This window comes from Opisthorchis viverrini, assembly GCF_000715545.1.
Source record: "Opisthorchis viverrini unplaced genomic scaffold opera_v5_8, whole genome shotgun sequence".
Taxonomy (NCBI): domain Eukaryota; kingdom Metazoa; phylum Platyhelminthes; class Trematoda; order Opisthorchiida; family Opisthorchiidae; genus Opisthorchis; species Opisthorchis viverrini.
The window spans coordinates 4,431,238-4,453,908 of NW_008751664.1; the positions used below are offsets into that span (position 1 = coordinate 4,431,238).

At 44.0% G+C, this 22,671-nt stretch overlaps 1 protein-coding gene across 1 annotated transcript in view; it reads right to left on the reverse strand.

Moving 5' to 3' along the window:
* Nucleotides 1–22,671, reverse strand: part of T265_00838 (hypothetical protein) — a gene marked incomplete at both ends in the record, with an annotated part of 36,098 nt that overhangs the window by 5,524 nt on the left and 7,903 nt on the right. Inside the window, 15 exons of the mRNA XM_009164710.1 lie at nt 790–1,495; nt 1,637–2,133; nt 2,240–2,968; nt 4,894–5,075; nt 5,176–5,306; nt 5,506–5,798; nt 6,427–6,689; nt 10,003–10,120; nt 10,212–10,302; nt 11,342–11,757; nt 13,651–13,937; nt 16,077–16,392; nt 16,830–16,888; nt 18,869–19,013; nt 21,698–21,769. Coding sequence (XP_009162974.1) covers nt 790–1,495; nt 1,637–2,133; nt 2,240–2,968; nt 4,894–5,075; nt 5,176–5,306; nt 5,506–5,798; nt 6,427–6,689; nt 10,003–10,120; nt 10,212–10,302; nt 11,342–11,757; nt 13,651–13,937; nt 16,077–16,392; nt 16,830–16,888; nt 18,869–19,013; nt 21,698–21,769 — 4,305 coding nt within the window. The remainder of the gene's footprint in view (nt 1–789; nt 1,496–1,636; nt 2,134–2,239; nt 2,969–4,893; nt 5,076–5,175; nt 5,307–5,505; nt 5,799–6,426; nt 6,690–10,002; nt 10,121–10,211; nt 10,303–11,341; nt 11,758–13,650; nt 13,938–16,076; nt 16,393–16,829; nt 16,889–18,868; nt 19,014–21,697; nt 21,770–22,671) is intronic.

Below are 22,671 nucleotides of genomic sequence, written 5' to 3' on the forward strand. Positions count from 1 at the left end.
GTTCAGGGATGATCTCTGTCTTAGAATAATTTCGGCTGTCCCTTCGATCATCTCTGGGTTTTTAGCTATAGGTTCTTACATGGATGTTCTTGTAGAACGGTAAAGCACCAAAATGCATCATTCGGTATGAGGCAGGTTGTATAACAATCTCATCCCTATTCCCACTCGAATTCTGACATCCTTTGACAATGACACAGCGGGCCAAAATTCGTGGAGTTGACTTTTATCACTTCAACGATCGTTCATGAAACTTATTTAACTAGCGTATTGCATTGTTAAAGTTGCATGAGGGTGAACACAACCTGACAGATCATCGGGTAGATAGGGAATTTGCGGCTGCACACGCACCCTCACTCCGTAAACCACTACTATGCACTTCTCTTAAGCCTGGTTTGTAGTCGGTAAAGATGACACGAACAGAAACCTAACGGCACTCTCACCGGGACTAGGAAGTTACTCCTGGGAAGCAGTATTCACATTGAAGTCAATACTGACCGATAGCTAATTCTTACACGTTTTCATGTATCCAGTATCCTACACAGACTCTGAACGACGTCGACTAAGAACAGTGAAAAATTCACCAGCCCAGCACGGTGAACTAGGTTTCGTAGTGTTATGACTAAAAAGCCTAACACTCCCAACAACGTCAACCCATTTATAATACAAGCAGAACAGAGTTCCTCGTGCATTTATGCAAGACTATCCTAACAAAACCAGTATTCGCTAACTCTCCTTAGTTTGTGCTAAAACTAAGGTCTCGACTAAAAACCGGTAGCAGAACATATATACCTGTTTATATCGCCGGTAATAGCTCTGAATAATGATTGCAGCTTCTATTTCTTTTTTGACGTCTTCTGAAGAAGAAAGAAGTGGAGTACTAGCTGTCCCTGACACAGTAGTTAGATTGGTGCTTTCATTCGAACAATTGTTCGATCCGGAATGAAGTTGGTGACAAACAGGCCCTTCAGAAGAAGGTGTGGTTTCAATCTCAAGTTCGAGACCCACACTCTGATCATCAGCGGAAGTAAATACAAACTGCTCCCAGCATTGAGCGGAAGCAGACGGCGCGTCGCCCCCGGTTTCTGTATACTGCTGATGGCTTATTTCCACTGGTCCTGAATGAGGGCTACTAAGTTGTGACGTAGAATGTATCCCATCCGCGGGATCTTCATGTGATATCCGTTCATTAACAGAAGACTTATTCCTTTTATATGCCCGATAACATTTCTGAATTATTTTCGCGGCTTCGTACAATCGTTTCTGTTCCTGGTCGGACAGGGTGAGGCGGCTGAAGTCGGTCTCCATGAATCTACTGGGCGCATTGAAGTGCTCAGCAATCTCAGCGGTAGACGGAGGAGGACTGCATCGATTGCTCCAAACGGAAAAATCACCGGTTCCACAGTGCTGCATGCCATCACCATGTTCCTCGTATAAGTAGCCGGCGGAGCTGGGGGAAGTGGCCAACAGGGAGTTGGATGCAGTAGTTTGCGAACGACTGAAATGAAATGAACCATGATGACGAGTTAGGAGTAGAATGAGTGTCACCTAAAAGACAGGAACGACAAAATAATACTAGAGTTATCGTTTCAGAGGAGCTTAGTAAACAATCGGTGGATTAGAGTTACACCAAACTCACCATTCGCAAGATCTTGCGTGCAGGCTGTCGATATCATCTGTATCACAAACAAATCGCCCGCTTGTTGAAGTGCCAAGAGGAGGGTGGAAGCTCAAAAGAGCCGTCTTCACCCGGTGACTTGTCTTAGAGGCACAATTCCGGAAAGTCAAACCGCGATATGCAACGTACTTCGTGGAACCAAGTGGGCCACCTGGCAATGATACCATGGATCCAGAAGCCTCACCACAATCAGTACGGATTCGCTTGACTACGGCGGGTGTAGTCCTTAATGATATTCGTTGTGTTTGCGGTAGGTCGATTAGATCTCGACATTGAGCTTGTGTGGGTCGGCAGTGTTTAGCCAAATCACCAGGTAAGGAGGGTTGAAAACAACTTGACCTCGCTGAATTTTCCGCACATACACTCATACCCAAAGCGGAATCCGAGAAATCTGGCCGCAAGGATGAAAGATCACAGGTCTCCTGTCTGTGTAAGTTAACAATGCGACTTGGCATAGCCTACAACGGGAAAGAGGTGGTTGTACAGTTTACGAAGTCCGATTTGTAGGCTAATAATAAATAAAACTACAAAAAATGCACGTAGTTTAAGATCACTCCAACTTACTTCAATGATCCGATCTGCCAAGTAGACCATTTGCTGTGAACCATCGTCTTCGACCAAATTGGTAACACTCGTATAAAGCGGCGCAATGCAAAAAGATCGAGTCCTATGACGATGAAAACAGGATTCCAACCCATCTACAACAGGCCCTGGTCGACAGTGTGTCGAGTAGACGCCGGAGACATCACGCTCATCCAAAGATATTTGACGTTGCGGGTGATGCGAATGCAGGGGAAGTCGAGGTGAACATATCGGTTTAAACGGGTTGGAAGAATGGTAAAGCATGGGAGATCCGTCTGTATTGCAGCTTTCGGTGTCCTTTTCAACCTCTGCAACTCCTGTATCGATATTACACAAATCAGCCGAATGAGTCGGATTGTCAAGTAAGAATGTAGGAAAGGCAGATTGAACCCCAGAGCTCGAGCAGAGTGGATATGATGATCCGCTGATATAATTGATTTTGGAAATATCCAGTGAAGGGACATACGAAGCGCCCCGTCTGGAAAACAATGGGACACAAGACGACTCCCCTGATGCTAAATGTTCATGGTAAGCGTGTCCCATCGTCCGACAAGAACTAGAAGTTGGAGGGAAAGCAGAGTCCCACGACTGGGAGTACTCCAGCATCTCAGTCAGGCGTCGTCTGGGTGTGGTGTCTGTGCGTTTGGTAGACGAAAACTCGATCTCTTCCAAATAATACTCCAGACTAGAGAGACCAAGAAATCGAGCCAGCTGCCACACAACAAATTCAAGAAAGGAGTTTTTTTAGCACCGAAGGACAGAGAATAATAATTTTCGGTGAAAAACACTCTTAAATTATCGAACTTCCAAAAAGGCAATGACTTTGGAAAACATCCGATTCTTATAGAAACTTCCTGTTCGACGTCCAATGTTAGATATCGAGGTTTGAATTCTGAGTGTTGAGAAAGCTATAACTATTAGTACAGTGCGCATTATCGCACATCAGGTGCAGCAAACCTACAGTGTGAGGCTCATGCATTTTGGTTGACCGAGCGAAGTGCGTTCGACAGAAGAGTCACTGCACGTAGTGAAGTTTGAGTTTCGCGTAGCTGACATGGTTTAGGAAGCAATCGCACGTAGATTCGAGCCCTTGTTGTGGGCTTCAGTGGTAACCATTATATATATTATATATACATATATATATTAGAAATAGTCAAGGGAGTAGTAGCGTGACTCTCCATACGTGCAGCTCGGTAGATTGAGCAAAACCACATACAAAGTTGCGGGTAGCAAAAACAAAACAAAAGCAGGATTTACTGAGGTCGCACATGCATTTTCATACCAAGAAAGGCGCCATCCATGTGGTCTTTGCGTCAGAACCGTCCACAAGCACTTAGAAATTTCCCTTCTTAGGTTTGAGAGACCAATTACCTGACTAACTGTCCCCCTGCTGGTCATCGTCCACACCTGTGACACCTGTGAGGTTGACCAATCAACCTCAGCCCAAGATTGATCATCAACAACTGTTCTATTGTTTCCTGCGTCTTTTTCTACATTGATTGCCACCTAGATGCTGCCAGCCCGTCCGTGGTAAATGATGGATTACAGTTCAATTAGACATCCCAACCACATTCCTTTCGTTCAGCCATAAATCCTCTTTCCCAAATGCACGTCAGTTATTGACTAATAAAGAGTAAAGGTGTAGAGTAAGTGAAAAACGTCACTCAGCAGCACCTAAACTCTTTCTCACTTCGAAGTGTCGCTTAATTAGAGGTTCGGGTTCAAACGCAACAACAAACTAAGACCTGGCCCAACGGGACCTTCAGGTTGAAAAGGTAAAGTTGTCCAGCAATGATTGCAAATCCCCTAGAAAAACTTACAATGAAACGTAGGTTTTGCGGACAGAGAGGACTGCTGAATGGATGCGGTGCCAACAATCCATGGAGATTATTGACATACACAGAGTCGCTTGTGTTTTTCTACGGGTTAGAAAAACCAACTTTTGGCACTCTCCTCCTGTTCCCGGAAAAAAACATTTCATTACACACACCAACTTAGTTTGAACACACGATTCTTAACCCAATGGCTTCTTGATGTGACTATGCACCAAACCTGACGATGGCCGGAAACATTTACATTCGCAAACTTCCGACAGCTCTGTTTTGAGAAAGACAGTTCCGCGGGTGGGTCATCAGCACTACTAATGCTGCCATTCAACAGATTGGACAAATAATGTGGTGCGTTTAGCCACGAGCTGTCACTTGTCCTGTCTTGGTTTGGATGAGTAGCACTCGGTCCATTTCGGTCTATCTAGCGAGCGGAAATGAAGTAAGATCACAGACGAGACCGTGGGCCTGAGTGTTCTTCTAAGGATGCAAAGCGCTTCTCAGTCGATGACTCCAGTTTTCAATACCGTGACATATTCAAGTTGTGAGAATTGCACATTTTTCCCTTCAAAGTGTTTCTTAGCTGGAGATTTCTTATTAGAAGGCAATAGTGCCCTTACAGTCAAAAAGTTGAATTGTTAAAACTATTTCATCGAGGATTTGCTTAAATTGAAGCTTCCTGTGAAGAGAAGCGAATCGCGCTTGAGGATCCATAAGGATATGAGTCACCATGAGTCGATAAATAATGGCCACTGAGAACATCACCAATGAGAGCAAGTAGAAAACGCTCGGCGTGGGATCCAGACATACCTGCTTTGGATGGAACGAAACAGCGCCGTTGGCTTGCTCAAATTCTAAACAGGGTTTGCTAAGAGTTTCTGGTTCCAAAATAGCCAGAAGACAGGCACACTTGATGTGCTGGTGTAGAATGGCGCAGCCAAGTGGAGATATGGAAGCAGTTTCGAATATCACTGGTTTTGAGGTCAGCAAATCTATGCGGGAATAAGGTAGGTAAAAAGAAGACTTGTTCTCACCCGATAACAGTGTGGGTCGCACAGAGCGGTGTTCGCAAAGTGGAACGGAATAACTTACTCCCTAATTGTTCTGTTGAGGACAGCATCACGGGTGACTCGATACGTGTAACTTCGCTTGTGGGCAACGGTTGATGATCTTCGAGCTCGAGAACACGCCATTGCATGAGTGTGAGGAGCAATTCAGAATATCTACAACACAGATAATTGCCAGAAATTACGATCGCACATGAAATTTCAATCCATGTAGTCACCATATATTTCATAGGCCGGAGGGGACTTCAGATATTATATGAACAAAAGTTGAACCCAGAGGAAAGGTATGTGGTTGGCAAGATTGTCGTATGTAGGGTGAGGTGGACAAACCAGTCGCAGCAAAACATTAACATACCCCAGAGCTGCCACACAAAACAGTAAGGTGACTGGCGGCAAGTCATGCGAAGTGAGGCTCTGTGCGTCGCGTTTTACCATTTGAATGGCCTGAAGCAAGTGAGGATAGTTCACCCACTGTTGCTCGCCTGATGTGTCGATATTCTCGGATGCATCTTGTGTGGCACCCGATAAAACGCCACCTTGACCTATAGCTGATCGTACATCTTGTCCGAACATCCAAATGGAGCACTGTGAGACAAGAAGCTCCTCAATCCGATCCGCATACAATGACGGATTACACGATCCATGATCCTGAAAATGCAACAAAGCTCCGCTGAACCCATAGGATCAACTAGTACCCACCCAAATAGGATAAAATAATAAAAATAATCATTCATTTGTCACAGACGTTCTTCCAGTTAACGGCTGCCACGCCACCCTCAAGAAAACGAGGGTTGATACACTGTCAGATTACCCAAGCTTAGGTAGGAGCAGTCGAAATATCGAGGTTGCGTTCGAACCACGAATCATTCGGTCAATGAGTTCGCGCCTTAGCCAGTTGTGGTTTTCATATCGCTTTAGTGATAAGTTGTGGTACACAGTGAAATTCTCAGCAAAAACTGCTGTGATCCGCAGACAGCAAATATTGAAACGTCTAGTGTGTATGGCGACAATGAAATGGTGAGTAATCAAACGAACAAAACACTGAAAACGGACGAAAACTGGTAATCTGGTAGGTCATCACTGGAAAGCGGAAGTAGTCCGGTTCACTCAAACACTGATCACGTAAGAAAGGGAAAACTACTAGACGAACAAGACGCGCAATTATGTGTGTGGAGGTGCTGTTCTAATACCAATGAAACTGTACAATACAGACTTAAAGAAATCTACTTTGTCAGGAAATCAAGACATCCGTAATAAAATGGAATCAGTGCTATACCTTAATATCACTAGATATGTCTTCGTCGGTCCGCCCAAACAAAAAAGTTGGGGAACTTGGAGTTTTCCTCGGAGAACTGGTATAAACAACCCCATCAGCATCGAAGGAGTCGGATTCTAGATCTCCTCCCTGATCGCCAGATGCAGCATCTCCGCCGTGGTTATCCAAAACAAGGATAAACTCGTCCGAAGCGGCCAATGAGGAGCGTAATGGTGCAGTAGCAGAACTAAAGCAGTGGACGAGCTCCCACTGGGCACGAGCGACTGAAATGGCAAAAAAATAAATTTGTAGTTCGGTCGAAAAGGGTAGTTCCCAACAAAAAATTGAATAGAAGGATTTTTAGGGGCGAATGGTATGTAGTGGTCCACGAAAAATAGGACACGAAACTTAGCTTGATGGACAAGACTCTGCAACAAAACTTAAATTATGAACAGGCGTTTATCAAGCCCGAATTCGAACTGCACATTAGCACCATCATTCACCTAAGCAGCAGGCTGAAGGGTGATGACAAGGTTACACCCTTCTTTCAAGCCTGTGGCTATTGCGAAACAACTGTAGATCGATCTATGGGCTCATATTTCTGCTCTCATTCTGTCATGTATGCCTTCGATACGATTCACGAATTCTGGAGAACAGACTGTACTTCTCATTTAGCAGAATCGAAAGCCTTCATAAACCCTATCGAGGAGACTATCAGCGGCTGGAAATATTCGTGGAGTTTTGTTTGAAGCTGTATTAGGTAGCGAATACACTGCGATGAGACTAGTACGGATGCCACACTGTCCTTCTCAGACATGTTTCGAGACATCAGCAGTAACGCGGTTGACTAAGACTTATGCCAGCAGCACGTACGCGTAATCTATCAAACACGCTGGACCTTGACAACAAATGCACAGGACTGCCTGTTGTGTTCATGGGTAATTAGTCTAGCTTCACCATTGTCTGCAAACGTTTCTGCTCGAAATTCATTGTTCACGTAACCAGTAACAGATGATACGTGAGTAGTAAGTTGCGATAGCTGAACCAAAAATGAAAGTAACTTTGAAGTACGGGAAACTTGGAGGGATATGTCGATTCGTTGCCCGCCAAAGTTGATTTGTCAACGTAATAGCTGAAAAAATTATAAGGATTGAACAGTAAGACAGACTGTATGAAAAGCAGGAGCAAAAATGGTTGTGGAATCCATTTTGGACAAAGTGACTGCCAACAAACAGCGACGACTGCCTTCTCAAATAAGCAGGCGAGATAGCACAGAGTATGCCTTCCAGTCGGCGCCTCAATAAGTTGACCTTACGGGCCACACGCTTTTCCCATACACAATACAGGGTCATCAGTATCCTCATGAGGCAGCAGCATCAGTGTTGGCATTGATGCTTCACTGGCGTATATTTAAGGCCTTCAAGTGAAAACAGAAAAGATGGTGGTGCGAGCGTACCAAAAGCGTTCTGAGATGTCCACAGTTCTAAACCCTCAGCATCAGTTTGGCATTGATGCTTCACTGGCGTATATTTAAGGCCTTCAAGTGAAAACAGAAAAGATGGTGGTGCGAGCGTACCAAAAGCGTTCTGAGATGTCCACAGTTCTAAACCCTCAGTCAGACAATTAGGAATAAAAATGACAGCATAAAGTTCTCAAACTGTATGCCTTCGAAAATGGGATAACCGGTGTTCTATACGCATGGGAACTGCAACAGGGAAAGGGTCTCATTTTATGTAAAAAAAAATCGTTCAGCTGCAACACCCTTCCGGTGCCTAGCTGCCATACTACCCGAAAGAAGCACGAGGGCTGGGATACTGCCACGTCTCCCAAGCCTAGACAGGAGAAGTCGAGAGGCAGAGGTCAGGTTCGAACCACGGACATTTCGGTCAGTAAATTCGCGCTCAAACCACTTGAGCCATTTCTCATTTGATGTGGTATGGCCCAGAGGTGGTGTATAAACATATAAAAAGGTTAACTCAAGTATGAGCAGGAAGGAGTCTCAGNATGCGTCTCATTTCTTTTAGAGAAGAGTCAAAATTTTGCTACCCATCCTTCGCCCCTAGAGGTGACCCTAACTTATCCAGAAGAAAGATAAAACAAAATTTTGGGATAGGACGTGAACCGAATTTGCTGGCATGAAAGCATCGACAAACTTGGTATAGACCGGAACAATGTGGTAGCACAACTCTAATTCGATTCGAAACACGTGTGAAGGTTAGTGACGCAACCTACACAAGCCCAGGCTGCATGGAAAAATACTCTCTTCTGTTTTTTTTTCATGTAAAATGTAGGGAGGAAGCTAAAGGTTCTAACGAAATGGAGTAAATTTCACTACCAACAAACACCGACCGCACTTTACAGGGAACAAAACGGTGAATATTAGGGTGTGTCACATCGGACGGTGGCACGTGGAGTGCACCGACAATGTTTCGGTGTTGGATACAGGTACATACTGAATGACAAAAGTTCACATCCAAACAGGCAAACAACAAAAATGAAAGTCGAACGAACCGAAAAACGATCACACCAGTCGTAGACTGGAATTCGACCGAAATCTCTGGGAGTGCAAGCTGCTTTTTATGAACGGCTATCACTCTAGCTAGTGGCCAGCGAAGAGAGAACGAAATCAAATTGCATAGTTCCAATTGAACATGATTCAGTGTCCGTGGTGTTTCGGACTAGACATAAAGTTGATCAATGGATGTGTGAACCTCATTTTTTTGCCATATGGGAACAAGTTATTTTTCGCCAAATAATAGATTCATCACTGGTGGCAATCAGCAGCAGTGTGCGTCTAACTTTTCTTCCCACCTCTTGTGTTTTGTGCAAGATAGGCCACATGCATCAACTGCCAAGACATAGGAAACTGGATATGTAAAAAACTAAAGCTGAGAACATCATAAACGAGAGATTCAGCTGGGCTCCAGGTGAGTCTCTCGAAAGAATCAAATTAGTTTGCAAATGAGTGCATATTCGCTAATTTCGTGCAATTTGGTTTCAAGTAGAACATAAGGTTGACGAAAACCCGGGGACTGCGCCTACCTGATGAGCCCCAAGAAGGGCGAAACCGGTCGTGGGCTGTCGATGGATTTTCAGCAACCTTATGAGTAGTACATTATAAAGCTGAGTACGTTTTCACGGGATCGGAAATGATGAGTGGTCGGCAGCACGTCAACAGAAGCCGTTGACTAAGCGGTAAATAAGCCACCCGTGAAAGCATGTTAGCTTGTAAAAGTGCAGTGGGGATCCTGTGAGCGGACCAAGCACGGTCTTTGTGGCCGAGTCATTTCATCCTTGCCGCCTAGTGTCACAAGTTCACCATCTTTCGCTCTGGACACAACTATGTACTCTGTCGCTTCTAAGCTGTGCAGAATTTTTCGTTTTCTTTCTGGCATTGTTGTCTACCGTGAAACAAGACACGGATATCAAAACTTTAAAATCTTTATTGGACAATGACAGTAGATGCTGAAAAAGCAAATTTTCCAAGTACACCGAAGTGTTTAAAAGTGACATTTAGAAACGTTTCCACTACCTACGCCAGAATCATACGCATCAGAAGGGTTAAACTCTGGTTAAAATAAAAAACGAACCAATCACCTGGGATTCGGAGGTCCCATAAATCATCAGGCTTTATTTCATCAACCAAGTCATCTTCGGACGAATGAGTATGCATCCTAACGTCATCTGGGGTGCGATTCATTGAACCAGTCGGCAACTGTAAATGAAAAATTCAACGAAATGGTATTCAAACTTGCTCATCCAACTGAAATTAACAGCCGGTTACAGTGCAAAAAGTGCAAACGTACTGAGTCATTTTCACAAGGGTCCTGTGCGTCCCGGTGTTCGACGACCGTGGAGAAACTTGACTGAAAGATTCGATCATTATCGATTCGGTCACTGGAAAGAGAGACAGCTAAAGCTGAGTTAATTGAAACGGCATCAGTACACCTCCGTTGGTGAATACTTCTGTTTACTAGAACACCACTGATAATAATATTACATTGGGCCTTCTGGTAAATAGGTCCGTCGTCAGTCTGACTGGAAAACAAAGAGGGGTCTGTAGTGACGACACCATTGTAAACAACGACGAGGCTTCACAAAGCTTCAAACAAACTCTACAGAGTACAAGTTCAATGAGTTTCGAAGATAAATGTGTGAAAACACAAATCAGTGACCTGTTTCCAATGAAAACGTGTCAAGTAATTGCGGAATACTAAAACAAAACAATGCGGTACCTCCAAGGAGGATCGCCTACAAGACAGAAGAGATATGGTTGCAAAAACGGTCTAATAAGTAACAGCTGGATTTAGAAGAGATGGGAATTCGGATATTCTTGAACGGAGCCTAAGTACGTATAATATGGGAATGAAAAGACAGACTCAGGAGGGAAGGTTCGAAACTGCGATCCCTTGTTTGCTTATCTATGTAGCCTAACACGGAAGCCACTTTATATAACATTCGCACTGGAACTCACCACCGCTTCACCAATCTGGTGAACTTCTTGTGTGGCTTCTGAAATGGGTTAGATGTTAGCATCCTCCAAATTCCTAAAGAGTGTTGGTTTGATGCGATGTATAGGAGAAGGAAATTCGGGAATTCAATTACATAATGTCTAAACCAATCACGCTGCTAAGACGTGAATACTATCAACCTTTCCGCGCGTCCAACGAGCACCATCGCAGTGATAACATGCTCCCCTCGTATATCACCGGTCTGAGGTTCACATCTCCATACGCTCGGGGGTATGCTGTGTTGATGGAGTCTAACAAGAGCAGAACTTGAGTCTAGTTCAGTGTGGAAAATCCAGAAAAATTGCGCCGGATAGAAGAACTGCTCACACGAAAGTGATATGGTCACAGATTTGGACATACACACTTGAATTTACATTGAAGAAAGTGAAATGGCTTTTGCAAACAGATCAAATTGAGAATCTTACCTGAGAGAGTGCGGGAAAACATCGCGCGCGTCTACCACTGGACAAGATTGTTTTGGTGGGGAAAGTGACGTTTCCACCGCTTCTATCGTTGGAGCAGGGGTCCCGATATCAATATGTGATAGTGGGTCAGAGGCGTAGTCCGGTTCGCATAATTCCTCACTTGGTTGTCGCTCATCTTCGCCGAAACTAAACTGATCGTCAGGCAGAAAATCCGTCCAGAACTCATCTGTATCGATTTGGCCTAACTCGCTCGAAAACGTTTCTGGGAAAAAACTCGCACAGATCGTTTCGCCATTGTGGAGCTGCTGTTCCGATAACCAATTGAACAAATCTGTGCTTTTGCAAGACTGAGATAAGTCAGGTGACTGAGATGTGGGTTTGTCCGAATCGCTGTTGTGCAACAAATCTTGGTTCGCCTGTAGTGAAGTGAAGAATAAGGATGTAAATGTCTTACATGAACGGATATGAATGTTCAATACCGGGGCTAAGTTGCTCCCAAATGCTGTCCGGTTCCAAAAACGAAACGGTGCGGGCAACTTGATAACTTCATAAGTGTTCATGCGTTGCACACACTTAACGACGAAGTTAGAGGAGCACATGTAGTCAGCCCAGCGAATGTTGAGCAACTGATATGCTAATTTTCGATAGTTACCTTAGTAAAAGTTTACAAGTCCTATATGGTAGATCGTAAAGATCACGAGCTTGCCCATGACCTGAATAGAAAAGTCAACCAACTAAGGTCAATAAACTAAGCACAAGTACTTGAGGTCTATGAATAAGTTTCGAAAAAAGACCCACTTCCGGCAATTCGGTCGTTCACTGGAGATAGCAGCTCCCACTAGCCGTAACTTCAACATCCTGCGAATCGATTGGACTTAAGCAAATGAGGAACCCAAAAAACGAACAGCAGAGCGGCAGACACCATCTACATGAATTCAGAGGAAAAACCTCACGATCTAACAATCAACAAATCGAATCGGCCCCCAAGAGAGTCACATGTGCTGCGCATGGCTTAAAAGTTTCAAATCTTACCAAACTGGCCGTGAGAAAACAAACTCGTTCGAGTACCACCGTGTACGGTCGTATCACGGTACATCATAGAGGAAACCATTGGAAACGAGAAGCATTGGATAAAAATCCAGACGTTTTCACTACAGTGTGGTTGATATTGTATGCTGTTCCCGGCTGGTTTCCTGGTAAGTTTTTTGTTCCGTAGAATCACGGACGTGGACAATGGGCCAACTGACGATGCAACAGATCAACAGTTAAACTCAAAACCCAATGTGCACGAATATCACGGAAGTGCTCGAGAAACCGCATTGATCAGTCAGTTCCACTGGACCAAAGAGTAACCAGGCTTTTCAATATCGCCAAGTGTCATACTGGCCGTACAGTACTTTCGTCAGTTAACTATCGGAAGAAAACTATCTTTGGTCGAAACTGTTTTTCTTTGCACAGCACTACTCTCACGAGTAACCCACCTGATCGCGAAGGCAAGTCATAATCCTTTTCGAGGAGACAAACATGCCATACGAAAGGTGAATTCTGGTTTCAGGAATCGCAAATTTAACCTCAACTAGAAATACCGCAAAGACAACGGATGTTGTAGTTGGTCTAGATTCATGGATTGACCGTCACACAGAAACGCCCAATGCCACCAGCACTTCACTCCTTGGCAACACTGACGAAATTCACTAGAAACTGCAAGATCTGTATTGTACGACAACCTTGACCCTGTTCCAGTACAGTTGGATGCCACTGCTTTGATACAGTGTTAGGCAGAACTTCTTTCTAAAGAGATTTCCCTAAGTGTTTAATATTCCAAACTAACCAGATAACATAAAAATCACATTTGAACGCTACTTTCGTCATACCCAACAGTCGGACAAGGACTGCTGAAAACGCTCGTAGATAACTGGCCAAATGCATAAGGCATCAAAGAATTCGTATTCACCACCCGTTGAGAGGAGAAACATGTCGGTATGCCGCGTGGATGTGTCACCGTCTAAACATGTATCACAGTTCGAAAAACCAATCTTACTGAGTAGTTACGGTTATCGAACAAACCTGTTAGGCCAATACTGCCATCACCACAGCAACAAGAGCCAACCACCTAAAACCTCTTTTTAAGTCTCGATCAGTAGTGAGTCATAGTCACTAGGAAATAATCTGAATGCCAAAAACATCAGAGTAAAAGTGGTTGAGTTGCGTCGCACCGGGGTGGCGCTAGGCTCTTGTCAACCAAATAAAATTATCAAACACATCATGTTACCAAGATAAACTGAGATTGAGGTACTCAGGGAACTTACCGAGAACGCATTGCTTGGTAATTCTTCGGACCTACGGTCCGACGGCAAAACGCCAAACAAAAGTTCCGTTTCACGACTGTCGAACTCGCTTGTTACAACTTCATATTCGCCATCTTCAACGGCTGATGCAAACCGGCTGATTGCGGAAGACTCAGTAGCTGCCGAATCCGGTTGGAATTCAGAATTCGCGCCTGATTTTGAAACACTCCGACGCCCCGGAAGGTTCACAATATATATCTTATCCCCTTCGTTTGGGAACGAATCGGTGAAACGATCAGTCCAGGAATCTGTGATGGGTGACCGGAGGACATACATACATATACAAGTTATGGTTTGTTAGCAAAATAAAAAACACTGAAAGTAGGGAACGAAAAGGTACCGGATGCAACTAGGAGTTTGGAAAATAGCGTCTAAAACGAGTAAGGGAATGTGAATGTAAGACACTACTCATACGGTTGCTGAAAACTTTTGAGGGAATGTGAATGTAATACACTACTCATACGGTTGCTGAAAACTTTTCGACAGCTCACGACCGGTTCCACCCCCTCTTGGAGCTCATCAGGTAGACACAGTCCCCGAGTTTCCGTCAACCTTATGTTATAACTGAACCCAGATTGCACGAAATTCGAATTATACACTCATCTGCATACCTATTTGGTTTTGACGGGATACTCACCTGGAACATACCTGAATCTCTCGTTTATGACGTTCTAAAGCAACTGAATGTGGTGCACCAGATCCCCTCACGTTTCAGTCAAACGTATGTACGTATAAAACGTATTGCGATATCTCGAAGTTCATTCCAACTGAAACATGAGGCGGTCTGGTGTAGCACATTTAGTTGAACAAGAATATCACAAACGGGAGATTCGGCTAGGTTCCATGCGAGTCTCCCGTTAAAACCAAATGGGTATGAAGATGAGTGTATAAGTCGAGGATCCGAATATTTGTTTAGTCCAAATTCAGAATTATCTAAATTTTCTGTAGCCATCTTCACACTTTTCTGGAGCTTTTGGCGCTTGGTGATTACCATTGTGAATTCGGAATGAACAAGCTTAAGAGAGGGTGACCAACCGATTATAGAAGTTTGAAGAGCATGTGGTCTTCGTAGAAATAATGAAAGGATATCTCGTTGAACGATCATATTGGTTCGAAGGTTCAGTAGGTCTACGTAAGTGCTTATAACTTGTTTCGGTTAGTGGGGCATGAGCAGATTACTTGGAGCCGCAATTAAAGCATCCTGTGACTCGATACCCGGTCAGAATCAACAAAGGTCGCATCCGATCATTTAAGGTAGGCAATTATATACTCAAGCTAAAACGTTAAACTCAGCTGCAGACTATTCGAAAAAAGGAAGGAGATTGAGTAAGGAAACATGGGATGGAGATCTGCATGGAACATTGGCCGTTTTCATCCATCCAACATGCAAACTGTGGTTCCAGTAAAAGCCCCCTAAACAGCCGAAACAAAGTGGGTTCGCTGAAACAGTATCCTGCTTTGACCCGAATTAGAGCACATCCACAGATAACGACCAAAAAGTACCCTAAATATCGTCTAGAACGAATAGACGATGACGACTTAGGAGGAGACAGATCGTGTGATAAAATCCGGCTTCTAGTTTGTCCATGAAGAGGAGGGAGGGAAAGCTTAAATGTAAATATGCAAATGCGGGCTTACAGTGCCCCATACATCACAGAAACAAACGACGTCATAGCTCTACCCAGATTAGAACTCCAACTGATTAAATGAAATAAACCACAATAATGGCACGTATCCCTTTGTTTAAATAGCGTCAAAGACTGAAAACGCAATCGCGCATGTCTCAGAATGACTTTCGCGAAAGTAGAAAAGGAGGATCCGCTTCGAAGGACGAGATTCTTCTGAATTTAAAATCAACCATTCCCTGTGATTTCACGCTTTTTGGGTGGTGAAATAGATACATGCCTGCACTGAAGCCTTTATTGTCGCAAAACAACCAAGAAGCATTCCCAGACGTACTCATCTAAGAGTGTTTTGTTTAACCTTAAAGATAAGATCAGGGAAACAGGTTAAATGGTGAAACACGACAAAGTTCATCAACGGAATCATTATAATTTCAGGCATCTCTCTGGGACTGAATGTTGCACAAAAATAGTGGGCAATAAGGCCTGTTTGATGTTGGCACATCCGGCAGGGTGGCAACACATGAAACACATAAACACAGGGCTACAAATCAACACGAGCGACGGTGATTGGAAGGATAGTAAAAGCATATTAGTGACACATTGGGAAATCATAGCGAACATGAATAACGTGCTATGCGATACGGACAGTAGTCACCGAACTAATCGACTAGGTAGAAGTACCAGCTGGGAGTCATGGGCCAAGCAATCGGTGGTTACATATGCGTGCATAAAAAACTAAAAACTAAATCCCATTGAACTAACCTGTGAAATCTGACCGTACATACTCAGAAGCAGGATTTTTCTTATCTTTCTCTGTTATACTGCAACCGGCGGTAGCCTGCCTGACTGGGTTCCCGCAGGCGTGAATGGAGGAAGGGTCAGAAACGTCTCCATTCATAGTCTGTAATCTGTATTTACTGGTGTTGTCCGATGATAACATCGAGGAGGGGGTCTCCAAGAGAGTAGGATGTATGAAAAGGTAGGTGGTACGGGAACAAGAGCGTCCTGCAACCGGAGGTTTGATCTTTTCAGATTGGTGCGAAATCACTGCCGATAAAGTTGTCAAGATACCTCGAATCTGAAAGATACACATGTAAGTTGCGCTAAGAAAAATACATGAATATGAGGTTAAACGACTTTGGCGCTTAAGAGGCTGGATTAAAAAATAAGTAAGGATAGTTGAGAGAGGGGACATGAATTCAGCAGGATGAGTCAAACAAATGTTGTGAGGTGATATGGCCAACTGTGCTTCTATCCACATGGATATGTAGAAGTTAATGGAGGGTTCTCAGAGTACACAAGAAAACTCGATTGTTGATACAAACAAAGGGCTAATGGGGGACATTGCCATACAATAAGATACGACTAGATAACGCACCATATCGTACTAGAGGATATGCCATGGTACGGGTTGGTGAGTTAGACAGCGGTCAACTCTCCAGATGGACCGCACATTGCCGAAGTCAAACATGAATTATGACTATAAATAGGAAGGTAACAACAGACAAAACTTACATCAAAGTGCAAACGGCGGTTTGAATCTGGTCGCGAAACGAGCGTTGGAAAACCAGAAACTAGTAACAAAAATAAAAAGGAAATCACTGTGTAAGGTGAATAACAGTTTTGTGAAGAGCTAGATCTTATGCAGAACCGAAAACAGATGTCGTGCAGTAAGACGTGAAGCTGACAAAGTTTATTTCACTGTCGAGACTAGCAGCGTTCTTATGGTTTTCAGCTTAGGCTGAAAAGTAAACAAACCACTGCTCAGTTATGAAATTCCTTCGGTGCATGACTGCCGTGTAACTCGAAGGAGGTACGGGGGTTGATATGTTCAAGCCTATACAACAGTAATCGAAGTGCCAAGGTTGGGTTCGAACGAGAGAATTGGCTGTCGTGACTTAACCGCCGGGCTGATTTAGGGATGAAATCACCCAACCGGTGCTTCTGCCAGGATGGCTGACTGAAAAAAGAGCGCGCTGATCTCACTGGATTAAACCGAATACATGAGCCAGACAGCGTGTCCTGAGGCGAAGCTGTGCCATCTCGCCCCTGGACGACTCGAACTTCCATGTGATGTGTTTATTATTTTTAATCGCACGCATATTTGTGAATAAACATACCGAAAAAAGCTAGGTAAGGTCAAAATGCTTCGCTTTGCGCTGGATGACTATCCACTTCAAAATGCTCGAGTCTCCAATATACTCCTATGGATGGTGAAAAATGTATTGTTTGAGCGAAGCTCCCAAGAAAAGGGATGGTAACAAACGGCTGAAACGAAAGTGAATAGAGCCCACAACCGACCTACTACTACCGTATCCTTGGAAAATTGAGCAGTGTGATTGCACAATCTAGCTTAACGATTGTACCAACGCAACTCAACAATTCTAGAGTGAGGCGGTGTGGCATAGTAACATGGGGTTAACACAATAATCTGGCCATCCGCGTTAACTGCACCGCGCAAGTTTCTTGAAACACTGGATTCAGTACTTTAATGACAATACTGTGGCACCAGCCGGCACAGTTGATGGCGAAAGAGAACTCGTATGACGAGTATACACGAAAGTTTTTGTGAAACATCGCTGTGGACAGGTAGGCTATGCACATGCATGTCCGAGTACATTAGTGATCACCAAAAGGCAGTGTTTGCATAGTCCAACAATGTAGCTATTCAGAATCTCTATCTATTCGGGTTCAGTTCGTACCAATGATCATGCTCCACAAAATAAATAGCTGTTTCGCTATGCACTGTGCTCGTTTGAGGTCAATCCTTAATGTGATCTCAGACAGAAAAAACAAATGGGCAATATGATGAGAAACAGTACAGAAAGTTGGGTGCCGAAGATCGGCTAAAGTATATGCTAGACAAGCTTGGTTTACCTGGAGGACTGTAATTTGATTTGACGAGGTTAAAACCTGCTTCCAGTGAAGCATGACACCTGTCGAAGTTCCCTTCGGAAAGCGCAAGCTGCCTTTATGTGCATACCTGTGATTGATAGCTTGTGTGCACCATCAGCGACCCTTGGGAAAGCGGAGGCAACATATCCTTCCGCACACTGGGAAACTTATTTCAAGAACATCTCGAAAAGAACTACTGTCTAACCACAAGAAACAGCGCCTCTGTAAAGACCACCTTCATCGGGTTTCTGGTTGCAAAACAGTATCCTTCCGTAGCTTTTTCAGACAATTAGCACCATGTATATTCAATAGTGTTTGGAGCCGTCTCTACTTCTGTCCATATCGAAACTCGCCGTAATTCCATACATGACCCCATGTCTCGTCGACAGCAACCTTACGATAAATCGCCTGTTGCTGTGCCTTCTTGCTTGATCTATTCTATCTTTTTTAACACCATATTTGTCCCATATTAGTCTTTAGATCTGATCGTTGGAAACCATTGGAAGATTGCGTACTACAAATTCACCCTCAGATGTACACAGCCTTCCCTGACCTGACTTACTCGGGTATGAGTACATTCTAGAAAACGATACTGAAGATAAAAGGCTAGATGACCATTTAAAGAGATAGAGCCAAACAAAGACCTCTGCACCACTTACACATGGGGAGGAGTTGCTGGACAATGAAAGTTCTAGTCAGGGCAGCTCGATTCTCTTCGTCGAACATCGGAATGGGTAGACACAGCTTGTCATTGGCCGTAATTGATGGAACATTCAGGTAATGGAACAGCACAATCGATGGACTCTGACAGAAGGGCGATCAAACATAATACATGAGGCTTTCAAAACCAGAATCAAATACTAAGATGACGTATGAGATTTTTGTGGAACCAAGAGGAGGTGAAACTCAATGCCCGATGATGTGCAATTTTCCATCAAAGAAGCACGTGAACTTGGCACATACATTGGCCAATTCCAGTCACCTTATTCGAGGACGTTGTGCGGCACACATCGACTTCGCTCACAGGACGAAATCTTGATTGAACTATTCCCAAATCTTATACTATCGACATGCTATGACTACCTCGGAAAGAATAACTCACATGATTCATGAACTTTCCATCTGGAGAGTCGTCACTCGAGCGGCCAGTAGGCACGTGATATGAATACAGTGAGTGAAGAGTGAGTGCCGCTGTATCTTGTTCATCTGAGGGTTTATCACACGCTGAACGGTATAGTCTTTAAGTACCAGTCGCAAGGTCCCGAATTCGATTTCTTGTAGAGATTAGTGAGGTGCGCACTGCTGATGTTCTCGAATAAGGATAAGACAGATTGACTTCAACTGCAATTACATACAGTTGAAATATCGGGCCGAACAGATTTACAGTATCATATAGGTGATATGTGAAGATTGACGTAACCAGAAACATTAGCATGTTGGGAGCAGTGAAGTCGATAAAGTTCGTATATTTGAAAATATAAGATAATAAAAGATAATCGTTCGGCTGTAACACCCCTTCGGTGCCTACCTGCCATGCCTCCCAAAGGAAGCACGAGCACTGGTACACTACCAGATTGCCCAAGCCTAGACAGGGGAAGTCGAGAGGCAGAGGTCGGGTCTAAACCACGGACTTCCCCGTCAGTAAATTCGTGTTCTAACCATTGAGCCACCTCGCCACTTGAAAATACGAAAATAGACTGTCACGCATGGCTGAGCAAACGAGTAGTCATTGAAGACAAATGTGGAACTTAAAACTTAGGAATGGTGGCATTCATTTGAGCATATATACAGCGAACAAGGCTAATTGGCCGCGTAGAGTGACGGGAGTTGCCAGTTTCTAAATATCCTTACACAGAAGATCCACTAATACGGTTAACACATTCGACAATGCAAATGGCTGTATCGTGCTTTACACCGCATCGATCTGCGTCTTTCACAATATAACTGCCAAATACGGAAATCTAGCCATGTGGTACGGACAGAAACTGCAGGGTAACCTGGGATGGAAAGATCGACTGAGGCATGTGACAAGCCCAAGTGCCATAGTCTGAACAGGTCTTCAGAGCGAAGGTCCTAATTAAGGTGCACGAGCACATATTCATCCGAATCTCCGTATCAACACAGTAAATCCACCCTCATCGGGAGTTGAGTGGTCAGCGTAGAATAGAGGACATGATTGTTCAGGCACCCTAATGAAATTTATCCAAATTGATTAGATTAATACACAAGTGCATTTTGAATCAGCATTCCCCAAGACGTATCATCGAAAATTCGTGCGGTACAAGAGCAGCAGGCAAAAACAAGCATAGAAGGGAAGTGGTGGAAATAGCAGTGGAAGTTGAGACAACAAGTGATGGTCAGTGATAACAGATGGTCCATCGCTTAGTCTGTTAATTCGATTTTGAAGCACTCGTTCAAAGAAGAAACAACGCTAGCTGAGCAATCGAGCAGTCTTTTCACGACGCATTGACTCAAAACAAAACCAGGAGAAAGCAAGGCTACGAAATCATGAGACAAGAACGACAGTTGAGCAAATTTGTTGTCAGGACTTCAAGAGAAATAGTTCGTACGGTAAGACTTCCGTGGTGCAGTTTCAAGTTCAGGTAATTAACGATAAATCTGCTCTTTCAGTCCCAGGAAGGTGCTCACACTTGCGTGAATCACTTTCAATAGAAACTAGAGAAACTGTAGAGAAACTGTGGGGAAAAGTCCCCCAAAATTTTGTGAACTGCGTTCATCCTACAGGCGAAGAATACTTTCTGTCCCTTGACTTGTTTGATGTGAGCGAAATTCGGTCCATTTCGCGGGCCACAGGCGTAACCTTCAACCACCTGCACAGCAGCTGGTCTGAATGTGCTGAAGTACTGTCCCGTGAAAGTTAGGGACGTTTCTTGCTCAATTACTACAGGGTACTGCTAGTAAGGGGATTCACATCGCAAAACAACTGAATCTCGCAAATTGTTCGGTCGAACATATTTCTTATAATCAAGAATGAGTGTATTCCGAATGTGGGAAATTGAGGCTTCCTAAAACTAACCTCTTAGATTTTCCTTCCACAAAGAATTCACACACAGAAGGAGCATCGTAGATGTGTCACTACATGATCCTAAAACCAAGCCAACCCATCACGCCACGATGCTGTCATCTTGCAGATGAACCGGCAAGTTCTGCAAATAAGCCAGCAACTGTATTCGCAACCAGACCAAACGGCGTTCGCATCACCATACACTAACGATTGAGTCGTACATTCAAACAAAAAACACCATGGGTAAGTTCTGTCGTTTACACTGGGCAAGCCCACGAAAGAACTCGACCGGACTATTTTCGCAAACAAACGCGACATGGGGCACAACTCAAGCAAATATCGATATCATCAAACTGCCTAGGGAAAGGTAGGGTGAGCGTAGGGAGGCAACTTGGGTGGAGTACAATAGTAATTAATCGAAGAAGGAAAGATAGGTGTGTGGGGCCTACGGTGGTAGACTTACATATCGAAGAGAGTATGTGCGTCTGTGGAATGTTGACAGGAGCGCAGAGTGTGCGTAGTTGGCCAGAATACACTGTAAATATAGGGAACGATGGAGAAAAATAAGGGTGAACATGTGACGAAACAATGAATTGTTTTTGCTAAAAAAGGAATTCTCACAAAAAGGTAAAGCACTAATTGTTAGGAGATTAGTGGTAAGAAATAATATTTATAGTCGTCCAGCTGTACCACCCTTTCGGTTCCTAGCTGCGACGCTACCCGTAGGAAGTACGAAGGCTGAGATACTGCCCGGTTGCCCAGACCTAGACAGGACTAGTCGAGATGCCAGAGTTGGGTACAAGCCACTGACCTTCCGGTCACTGAGTGTACTTTGAGCTCGTGGTGATCGGAAACTGCGGGACGTTATAATCGCAAGTTAAGTGTTATCCTTGTTGGAGCACAGACGCCCCAGGTTACAGAACTCAAGACAGTAGAGACAACTAGCATCCTTTTGTCCGAATGTCTCCAGTGGAAATCATAAAGCACTACAGTTCTTCACGTTAAGATGCTCTAGCACTTTAAGAAAGTTTCCATTAGAATATCATGAGGACTCGACAGAAAACCTAAGGTGGCTCAGCAGAAACTTAAACGTGACTCGACTGCCAATTCAAACTTCCCTGAGTTGTGTAAAACGCTTCAGTTCTCACGTCAAGGACTGAGCACCCCTTGAGACCACCTTGTGATTTCAGCCGAGACGCATGTGGGTTCAACCCACAGACTATTTAGAGATGATGACTTAAATGAATACGACGGGCCCGTACAATATCCGTGGGGTTCTGTCATCTGGTTGAATACAGACTGGTAATTTTATGTCACCTAGACCGATCCGAATGAGGAACACAAAGTAAATTGGTGTGGGTGACAGCACAACGAAAAAAACTAGAATTGTTGTGTTGTGCACTGTTTCAAGAGATATTCTTAATTAGTTAATTAACT